This window comes from Lolium rigidum, chromosome 6 (assembly GCF_022539505.1).
Source record: "Lolium rigidum isolate FL_2022 chromosome 6, APGP_CSIRO_Lrig_0.1, whole genome shotgun sequence".
Classification (NCBI taxonomy): domain Eukaryota; kingdom Viridiplantae; phylum Streptophyta; class Magnoliopsida; order Poales; family Poaceae; genus Lolium; species Lolium rigidum.
Window position 1 is genome coordinate 52,454,240 of NC_061513.1, and position 11,756 is coordinate 52,465,995.

The 11,756-nt window shown below is 46.5% G+C and overlaps 1 protein-coding gene and 1 pseudogene across 1 annotated transcript in view; one reads left to right on the top strand and one right to left on the bottom strand.

Annotated features, from left to right (window-relative positions):
• The first annotated feature begins 952 nt into the window (after positions 1-952).
• On the top strand, positions 953-5,700 carry LOC124662599 (annotated as a pseudogene).
• A 1,346-nt stretch (positions 5,701-7,046) lies between these two features.
• Positions 7,047-11,756, bottom strand: part of LOC124660178 — a 5,258-nt gene continuing 548 nt past the window's right edge. Inside the window, exon 2 of the mRNA XM_047197975.1 lies at positions 7,047-7,758. Coding sequence (XP_047053931.1) covers positions 7,047-7,758 — 712 coding nt within the window. The remainder of the gene's footprint in view (positions 7,759-11,756) is intronic.

Sequence of the window (11,756 nt, forward strand, 5' to 3'; positions counted from 1 at the left end):
TGTATTAGTATCACCAATATACCAATTAAACCCGGCGAAGATGGATAGATATCCAAGCAATAGCGAGGAGCTAGCACCCGACAATCATCACAAGTCAGATTTGGGCGGACTCCCAATGTGCCCGTCATCTCTAGAGGCTCAACAACATCGGATGGATAATTGTGGGGGCTCCTACAGTTATGGACAAGAGCCTGATTGAGGGTCTATGCCTCACCTCATATTTATAGGTCTGGATGGTCATGCTGACAGGTTGCCAAAATATGAGGACGAGGAGGCGACAATGGAGAAATGGAAGGGGCGATGAGAGGCCGGTAGGTAAGTGAAAGGTGGCAGGGACAACGTAAGTAGGGGAGTAGATATACAGCCTAGTCACCCAATTTAAATCCTCAAGAACATGAATTTAGGTTCTTATTAATTAAAAATAAACTTGTTTTGCCCCCCTACCGGTTTCCTTTCAAAAAATTAATAGTACTGTAATATGCATGAAAAAACAACAACAACAACAACAACAACAAGGAATGCCCTCCTATATAAAAGAGCTTAAGTACCACAAAATGTAGACCAGAAAACTAGAAGTACTTTTTTTGTCAATGGAATCTACATGTTTTCTCCAAATCTAATCTTGTAGCACTAGCTACAATTGACTTACCGAAGTGGGAGAGGTTGCATTCAAATCTCCTAAATCTGATCAAAAGATAATAGTTGTCGTTAGATAGTGGTTTATCTTATAGGTATTATTTTGAAGAAAATCTTACCAAAACCCTCTAATAAGCATTTACCTAGCCATTTCCACTACCAGTTGATCTTTTATTTTTATGGAGATGACCACTTGATCCTTGTGTCCGCAAGTGATACCCTATATTTTAGCTCAAGCGATGACCTGCATATTACAGTGACGCTTCATAAGCTGGTTGCACGCAAGCCTCGTGTGGAGCACTCAAGGCGGACAACAATGGTGCCAAGGTGGTGGCTGCAGCTTCTCTGCTTGGCCGGCGGCATACTCCAGGCTCTCGCCCAGACTGACAGCATAGGTTTCATCAGCATAGACTGCGGGCTACCACCGGGGGAGGCGGGGGGCTACATCGACGACACAACGAAGCTGGCGTACGTCCCTGACACCAGCTTCATCGAGTCAGGCACGAACCACAATATCTCGGCCGAGTACCTCCGTCCAATTCAGTCGCGGCGCTCCTACAACCTGCGGAGCTTCCCCGACGGCACGCGCAACTGCTACACGCTCCGCTCCCTGGTGCGGGGTCTCAAGTACCTCGTCCGCGCCAGCTTCACGTACGGCAACTACGACGGGCTCAGCCGGCCGCCTGCGTCGTTCGACCTCCACATCGGCGTCAACTTCTGGACGACGGTGAACATGTGGTCGTGGTCGGACCCGTTGGGCGGCGCGGTGACGGTGGAGGCCATCATCGTCGTACCGGACGACATGGTGCATGTTTGCCTGGTGAACACGGGCGGCGGGACGCCGTTCATCTCATCGCTGGACCTGAGGCCGCTGAAGATGAAGCTCTACCCGCAGGTGACGGCAACACAGGGGCTGGTCCTGTACGCCAGGTTAAACGCTGGTCAGGCCAACGACTCGTACATTGTCAGGTACCCCGACGACCCGCACGACCGCATCTGGACCCCGTGGTTCGACGCCACGATATGGACGGAGATGTCGACGACGGGCAGGGTGCACAACGGTGACGAGAAGGACTTCTTCCTGCCCCCCACGGCGGTGATGCAGACGGCGTTGACGCCACGGAACGCCTCCTGGAGCATCGACTTCAGTTGGGACGCAGAGCCCCGGCCCGACGACCCGACCCCAGGGTACATCGCCATCATGCACTTCGCCGAGCTGCAGCTCATTGACACCAACGCAGTTCGCGAGTTCTATGTGAGCATCAACGGCAAGCCCTGGTACTACTCGTCAGGATACACGCCGGTATACCTCAACAGCGCTGCCGCCTATGATAGTGTTCCCTCCCGGTACAGCAGCAGATACAACGTCTCCATCAACTGCACCGCCAACTCCACTCTGCCTCCCATCATCAACGCCGTCGAGGTGTTCTCCGTCATCCCCACCACCAACCTTGGCACCGAGTACCAGGATGGTAATTATTTAATTTAAGGCTTTTAAGAACATCTATTTATCTCTCTATCCATTGAAATGTTGGGTGCATGCGCACAGCATCGGCCGCCATGGCGATCAAGGCCAAGTATCAGGTGCAGAAGAACTAGATGGGTGACCCGTGCTTTCCCAAGACTATGGTGTGGGATAGGCTCACTTGTAACTACGCCGCCGCCACCAATCCAAGGATCACAAGCATGTAAGTATACTTCACATGATCTACACAGAATGACTTCCATGCCGGAGCTAATGGAAATGTTAATTATGAAAAGCTATAATACTATTTGTCATACTTTTAAATTTGGCCGTTCAACTTGAATATCAGACTTTTTGGACCCTACTAAAATTTACGAATTGGACAAATATAATAGCCATGGACCAAGTCAACCTGTTTGATCCATAAGCGGTGTTTTCACACAGGTGGTTGTGGCAAGGTTAATTGCGAAAAATATAAGAATACGTCTCTCTCAAACCAACAACATATATTTCCGGTCATTCAATTTTACACGAGTCAAGTGAGTGTTCCATTCTTTTCGAAACTAAAGAAATTTCACAGATAAATCAAGAGAAGTGCCACTGTTTTTTGGTGTTTTCCATGAATATTCAAGTAGTACTGATTAATTCCATAAACCACTTAGTACTTAAAAATACTTATTCTTCCCATGTTTACAAAAAAAAGTGTGGGGAGTCACAAAAATTAGTATTTTCATAATATTTTTATGTTTTCCTAGATTTTTTGTACATTTTATTCATATATGTTTTAGTGTCCATTGAATTATATTTTCCCCTGTTTTCTGTTTTTTTTGTTCTAGGCTGCTTACATGTGCAGAACCACCAGCGTGTCATTGGTCACACCAATTTACTCGAACCCATGAACAGATATTGTTTTTTCCGAAAGAAAAACTAGGATCTAAGATGTTTGGTTATGATGTTTAAGGACCAAATCTTGAACTGGACAGTAGTTTACAGACCAAAAGGCTTTTTTATTTATATTTAGAAAATGAAACTGATCTTCGTGTATGTATTTTTTAGGAATTTGTCCTCCAATGGCTTGAATGGTGATATATCATCTTCTTTCGCGAACCTCAAAGCTCTCCAATACTTGTATGTTTGGATTTCTTGATTTATTTGGCTTAAATTATTTATAGTTTTCAGCAACATACGCTTTATGAAAATAAATATATTATTTCTTTACCTTGCAGGGATTTGTCAAACAATAACTTGATAGGCTCAATTCCAGATGCCCTTTCACAATTACAATCATTGACATTTATGTAAGTAGGGCAACAATAAACACAAATTAGCTAATTACACATTGCCTCGTACGCACATACATTTATTTACACAGTGAAACAACAACACATTGCATGTATGTAATAACGAGATCAATTAGTTCCAGCAAAGGTATATATAGGCAACTCTCAGGAAACATTGACCGATTTACTAATTGACTGATCATGCATCCATGTACAAATATATATAGTGTTTTAATTTGTTTCCTCTAGAGATTTTTCTGGCAATCAGCTCAATGGATCAATTCCCCCTGGACTTCTCAGAAGAATTCAAGATGGCTCCCTCGATCTAAGGTATGTATAATATGTTCTAGTTTTCAGGCGTCCACGTATTTTCAGATTTAACTTTGACCACACATAGCCTACATTTCGTTTGCCCGATTGATGGCTAAAGTTGAACCTGAAATACGCGGACGTCTATTTAACCAGGGCAAGGGGGAGTACTTGATAAACTCCATTAAGCATTTAAATTAATTAACTTGGTCCTTAATTTATTAGACATGGCAACAATCCAAACCTTTGCACCAGCGGTAATTCATGTAAAGTTGCTGCTAAAAGAAAGAGCAAAGTGGCCATCTACATTGTTGTCCCAGTACTTGTCATTGTGGTGATAGTATCTGTGGCACTAGTAGCCTTTTGCCTGCTAAGACGGCGGAACCAGCAGCGAGGTGAGAGTGAGGCCCTTTTCTCCATGATTTAGCTATGGCACATCAATATCCAGATGTGGTATGTATCAATTTATGAATTTCCTATGTCTACATGAAGGATTGATGAACAAGACCACAATAAAGCCAGAAAACGAGGAAGAAATGTCGACGGGCTATGGCGATGACAGTGATTCGCTGCGGCTAGTTGAGAACCGCCGGTTCACGTATGAGGAACTCGATATGATAACCAATGGCTTCCAGCGAGTGCTCGGCCGGGGAGGCTTCGGCAATGTTTACGATGGCTTCTTACAGGATGGCATTCAAGTGGCAGTGAAGCTACGGTCTCACTCCTCCAATCAAGGAAACAAGGAGTTCCTAGCAGAGGTACCATGATACCAAACTCTTTTAAATGCATGGAGTGTTTACTTGTATACATGTAGGTGTTCAGTTTTAAGTGGAAATCGGCGGTTTCGATATGAAAATTTATGTGCTTGTGCAGGCTCAGATTTTGACCCGGATTCATCACAAGAACCTTGTCTCTATGATTGGTTACTGCAAGGACGGGGAGTACATGGCACTTGTGTACGAGTACATGGCCCAAGGAACCCTACGAGAGCACATTTCCGGTATGTATACAAAGTTTATTTCACTTTAGAATGGTCATTAAAATGGTGGTTTGTACTCAGATTAGAGCATATGAAAAGTCTAGCAATGCAAATATGCGAGTCTGGTTCATCTAAACTACCTACCGGCCATTGATTCAGAAATCATGGTGTTATTTGTATTTGCAGGAAGCAACCACAACGGAAATTTACCATGGGGAGAGAGACTTCGAATCGCACATGAATCTGCACAAGGTGAACACCACTCAACTTCATTTCTGAAACAAAGAAGACACCACTTTTCAATCTTCAAAGCCACACATGAAACTTATAGTTGTCTGGTCATGTGATGTGTAGGGTTGGAGTATCTACACAAGGGGTGCAATCCACCCCTCATCCACAGAGACGTCAAGGCCACCAACATCCTACTGAACGCAAGGTTGGAAGCCAAGATCGCCGATTTTGGCTTGTCCAAGGCCTTTGACCAGCACAACGACGCCTACATTTCTACAAATACACTTGTTGGTACCCCCGGGTACGTCGATCCGGAATACCAGGCCACTATGCAACCAACGACTAAGAGTGATGTGTACAGCTTCGGCGTGGTGCTTCTAGAATTAGTCACAGGGAAGCAGGCCATCCTTTCGGATCCAGAGCCCACAAGCATCATCTATTGGGCACGGAGGCGACTGGCCCGAGGCAACATCGAGAGTGTAGTGGACGCTCGCATGCACGGCGATTACGATGTAAACAGTGTGTGGAAGGTGACGGAGATCGCCCTCAAATGCACCGCACAAGCGTCGACACAACGACCCGCCATGGCTGACGTGGTGGCACAATTGCAGGAGTGCATCGACCTCGAGGCAGGCCGTGCTCATGGCTTGCACACCAGTGGTAACAGCGGCGAGAACTCGAGCTGGAATTATAATGCTTACACCAGTGCGCAGTCCGCTGATGTGAGCAACGATACTACATTTGAGACAGAGCTTAGAATGCCTACGGTGGTCACAGGTCCAGGTCCAGCTGCACCTTGAAGAACTCTTCGTCTAGAACCAGCTATATAATTGTTGTTTTCTTCAATTCTCTGCGAGAGATTGTTTATCATGTCGTTATTTACTATGTAAGTTAAGTGCAAATGGAGCAGTACTTATAGGTTGACAACTGGTGTCCTAATATTTATATACTCCTACAATGCTGCCTAAATATTTGTACTATAGTGGTTTTAACCTTACAGCAGCTTGGGAAGGAAAGCCACTCCAGAGATGGTTCAGGACTAGGCAGTTAGCTATGCCTAAATTATTATTCACGTACAGAATGTACATGTGTATGGGTGAGTCCATGAGAAAATTCAGAACCATTTGTGTGGCAGTGGCTAGCATGATTTATAGATGATGGTAGCACTTACAATATAAATTTCCCATTTGACAATTCAGAATCTCTGCTGCTTTAGCCTTGATGATGCCAAGACCTTGTACGAGATTTGGTCGTCCCTCCTCCACACACATCACCTCTGATTTTCTTAACATGAAACTGCAAACAAATTATTACCATCTGTTTGATCATCACCATACTTCTCTCGGGAGAGAAATTATGGGCACCAATAGATATATAGGCTTACAGTAGTAACTTAGCACTTACCACCCACAGTGTTCATCGTCATTGATTTGTACAATAGTCCTCCAGGCTGCAACAGGTTCTGCTATTGAAGCTACGATCGCGGCCTCAAGGCAATTCAAGCAAGACGAAACTTTGCGCACGAGTGTTTCAATGACAAATTCCAATTAATGAGCTGTCGGATTATAGTATGTCAAGATTGGATGACGAGGGTGAGCCTGGATGAAGATAGAAAAAGAAGAAGAGGAATGGCCAATTCAATTCACGATATGTAATCCATGAAAAAAGAGGTGAGAGATGTAAACATATTCAGTTTGTCTTGCGGACAAAACATCTCCATGAATAAACTGATTATGAAGAAACAAGGAAATTGGAGAAATACCGGTAACTTAGCGGACCCAAAAGAGTTAACCTGACAGAGTACCGTAAGAACCATTTGAGAACACTCCGCAGCTTCCGCATCATTATCCACAAAGATATCAATAGTGCGGACATACTAGTCACTGATACTTTCAATATGTGTCCATGAAGCATGGGTGTTGATAAGTTCACAACCATACCAATCTCTCTTCTCTACTGATTGATGTAGTGGGCATAACCCAACTCACAAATGAAATATCAACTTTCAGCTAGAAACGACAGAGCCAGCAGGCAATAGCGAGAGAACAAACATCCAGTTAGACACAATGATACATGAATGACCAGCTTACAATAAATCTTTGTTGGTGGAGTATGCATTTTCAAAATTCAGCACGCTGCTCTTGGTTCAAGCAAATATGAACCTATCGGGCACTTCTCCTCTGCAAGCGGCTGCATAGTCTTGAGCGAGGTGCGGTGCGGCTTCACTGTGAGGGGATATGTACTTGTCCAAGAGTACCTTCTGGGTCGCCTGGACAATTGTATAGTACCCCAAATTGTGATGTAGCAATCCCTTTTCCTTTAGAAACTTTAGGACATAGTACCGGGGCTCGAGCCGGCCCTGCAGGCTAAGACAGATCATTACGGGCCGGTGAGCAACGTACGCCGGTTCCAACCCCACCTGAGAGATAAGAAACTCCGATTTGCTCTGCAGCATGTCCTTGGACCTGGTGAGCAGCAGCGGAGCCTTAGAAACAGCAATACGCACCTGAGCATCGGACCACCTGAACGTCTTCTTCAAGTGCTCCGCTTTCGCGGAGATCTTCTCGTCGCCGAGGAATGCGACGGCGTACAGCGCGTGTCTGAACATGGGAGAGCCAGGGGACACGCCTAAACCTTGGGCGCAAGCCACCAACACCCGGACGCGCTCCGGGTTGGTGGTGAGCATCCTCGGCATAGCTATGCTCAGCTTGGCGTTATGAGAGTCAGCTAGACCGCAGTCCCGCAGGATTGCGACGTTGGGCTTTATGATCCTCTCGAGGCTGTATGTGAGGAGACTATTGCCGGATTTCAACGCTCGGAGGAGGTTCTGGCAGGAGCCGTAGAGCAGCAGGCAGTACGTAATGGCGGCGGAAAGCGGGAGACTTCCGGCGGCTTGGGTATGCCGACCATAGATACTACTGTAGTACGTAATGGGCCTCCATCGTCAAGTTTCATGGTAGGATGGGCTCCCAGACTCGATGGCCTCCTTCACGACTTGGAAAAGCCCGGGGACTTGACCAACCGCCCGTCCCGCAGCATCAACAAAGCGCGCGCGTCTCCACGTTTCCAACTTCCACGGAATTAATGACCGCCTGGGTCATTCACTCACGCCGCAGTGGTACGTGCCGTCGATCAACACCATGCGTCAACGAGAGTCGATCCCGTCGTACGACCCTTCCTTTCCACGGAATTAATGTCCGCAGTTGGCCAGCCATTCGTCCCTAATTACGCCGCAATTAATGATCGCTCGCATTCCCTCCATCAGCTCGCCTGCTTTCTCCATCCACCCGCTCCTGAGCGCGAAAAAAACAAGCCAAACCGCCCGCCCGCCCGCACGCACGCAATTGCAGTTTATTGCGCTGCTAGTCTGGCCTTTTCTCTCGCTCGCCCTCTGGAATCCATCCTTTCCTTTTTTTTCTCAACGGCCCACTACAAAGATGCAAAGCTTTTTTTTCTTTTTTTCTTTTGTTGGTTTTGTGTGCATTTCCCTCGATACAAACATGCAAAGCTTTCGCTTTTTTCTATGCTCTGCTCTTCTCTTCTCCTACGTACAATACGCAATTCCCCTCGAAATTAAAAACGTACAATACGCAAAGCTGGCGGCCTTTTCATTGCGTCGTTCAACACTCCATCCAATTCCAACCCAACCACACCTGGTCAAGCACGTACGAGAGAGTGCAACCACGGAATGCAAAGCTAATTTTATTTAGACCGAAAACGGCAAAGCCATTTCATGATCCATGTAATTAAAAACCCAACTTACTTACTTAGCATTTCGCAAAAAAAAACTTACTTACTTAACAAAGCCTCCTTGTTGGAACGCATCGAAGAATTTAAAGTCAACGGTACCTACTACCCGTGTCATATCTTTTAGATTTGCTTCATAATTTTGTGAAACGATAAAGTTGGTACTATGCATGCATGCACAGTAGTAGCTTCGATTAATATATGTAATCATAAAACGATCCAATATACCCGTTTGATCAAGATGCTCCATCTCCGGACGGTCTCTCCAAGTCGCGCTCTGCCGGCTCATGCTTAACATCGCCGCCAGCCGCCGATGACATACTCCTGATGGTCTTGCCGCCAACCATGTCACACTTGTCGATTCGTTCATCATTCTTTATGTTTCCCAGACCCTCAACTGAACCTTTTATAACAGTAATCTGTCTTTATGTTTCCACACAAATGTATGAGCTAAAGCGACCTGGGGGGGGGGGGTGGTCTGTGTTTCCTCCTTTCCGAATCTCGCTCCATTATTGCCCTACTGCCCATAAGGAATCATGTCATGGCCACAAGCAGACCCACTACTAGCTAGCTCGACGCGTTCATCATTCATCACGGCTTGCCGGCAGAGACCTTGTCACTTTGAGACTTGTCGTACCGTCATCACGCACGGTGACAGACACATCAACGAAACAAAAAGGTCGTGGGAACCACGGTTTCGGTTCCCCTAACTCTTTTCCACCTCTATCGAATCTTCTTAATAGTACCGTGGTAATCACTGTTTATGTTTCGAAACAAAAATGTATATGAGCTAAAGCGACTTGGGGGGTCTCGGTGTTTCATCCTTCGGAATCTCGCTCCATTATTGTCCTGCTGCCCACAAGGACTCCTGTCATGGTCCGGTGTGGACCCAATGTGCGTCGCTCGAAAATGCTAGACATGCCCACCTATTATTTTATTGTAAATTTTGCTCACATCATGACGGCGAAGATTTAGGCCTTTATTGAACCACGGCAGCACATGTCCACCTATTATTTCATTGTAAATTTTGCTCTGCTCATGACGCTCGAAGAATTAGCCCTTTACTTGGACCACCGCAACACATGTCCACCTATTATTTCACGTGTCTAAGAATTGTCTTTTTGACTAGCAAGTGACATCAGCTTTTAATTAGTAATTTTTTTGCATTACAAATATGTATATATCATGCATCTACAAATTACTCTTGCATTTGGCAAAACAATTAGTGAACACTTCTTTTTTCACGATTGGACGTAAATATCACTAGTTAATAATACATGCAAGCTCCTCACGAGGCTTGATGGTGCTCCACCGTACCCCGTGCGTGTCCAGGAGGATTTTGTATATTTGATAGTAATTGTCTTGTTCGGGCAACCTCGTGGTAATCAGACGTGAGAGGGAAGCACCAAAATGCAAATACCTGGAGCATATCCGTGTACATGTAGTTCTAGCCGACTATAGCATGCATGCTAGCCTGGCCTCCTATGCCAGCTTTTATAACTTGTCCATGGTGATTTCACAAAGTGTTGGTTGCTGGTGATATGATCAACCCCGACCAGATGCATAAAGTAACCTTGTCATTGATCATGCTAGTGGCGTGGTGGATTTGGGAGCATCAGAACAAGGCGGTCTTCGACAACGCTTAGTCCTCAGTACCCACGTTAGCCGACACGATTAAAGTAGAATCGAGATCGTGGGGAAACGCGGAAGCATGGGTGCTTATCCATATTCGCCCTTAGTTAGGGTTTTGTTCTATGGCGCGGTGTTAGTTCATTAATGGGCTTGTTGTACCATATAACCTTCTTTTTTATCAATGCATCAAAACACAATGTTTTTTGCGTTTTCGCTAGAGAGAAAAACTAGTCGGCGCCCCTCGACTTAGTGATCAATTCATTAACCATGGTTCATCGCCGTCAATTTTAGATGGCATGCAAGTTGACAAAAATGAAAATAACCTAACAACAACTAGTTAATTTCATCTTTGTTATCCTTGTTAAGGGCGAAGATGCCAAAAGTTTAGAAAGGCAATATAGTCATTATGTGAAGGAAGGTGGCGGCGAGGATCTTGCCGCTCTGCGGATCGCGAAGAGGGCTTTATTGTCCTCGGGAGATGAGGGCGGTGTTGAACCGACGACAAGGAATATGCACCGGTGGTGCTCGCCATCCTCGTTGGTGTGATCTCTATTACCATGTCTTCTTTCTGCGATCTCGTCGTAAGCACCTTGCTTCGTGTAAGGTGATTTCTTTTTCTTCCCTTGATCATCATGATATATATGGTTCCATTTTTCACCACATGTGCAGAAGTATCAGTATTTGTGTTCTGCTCACAATAAAATGATGTGCGGTTCACGTCATCTGGTTTGGGCATGGTTGGTTAATTAATTTGATCCATCTAAAAACGAATCAGCTCCCAAATTACATCTCTCCCTATGCTCAACGGGCCAAAAGCCCAAAGCTAACATCACGACATTGTCTCCTCGATCCCGTTCCCAGCACGCATACCTCATTAATCTCTCGTATTCCCGAGACGAGACCAACTCAACCAAACCCAAAAATCTCTCTCCCTGGATTCCCCCTTTCTTCCATGAATCGAACCCCAACTTCGCCGCCGTCGTCGCTCCCCGCCCCCGCCCGCAATTCCTCCACGCCGGCCACCGGCCCCGCGCCCGCGCCAAGCCATAGAGGCGGCTGGCGTCAAGGACCTCCGCCCAAGGAGGGGCCGTCGTACGAAGCGTCTGGAGCTGGGCGCCCCTCTCCCGCCGCCTCCCGCACCGGCGCCTTCGACCTGGGCTCTCCATTCCTGCGCCTCCCTTCCCGCCTCGACCCACCAGCCGTGGAGGCCATGGCGACGGCTCAAGCAGCAGCAGCGGGAGATGGACGACCTCCTCCGCTGCGCCCTGGACGTCGACCTCACCCGTCTCCCTTTTGTGAGCTCCCGATCACATCTCATCTTCCCATCCATACCTCGGATTTTTGTCATCTTGCTCATGTTCCTGCACGTTCTTGTAGATAACTATAAGGAGCTCATGCTTCTATTGCCCCCCACCGTGTGTGCCAGGGGTCGGATGCGCCGCTGGTCGGCGCGCACCGAGATGGCCATCCCCATCCC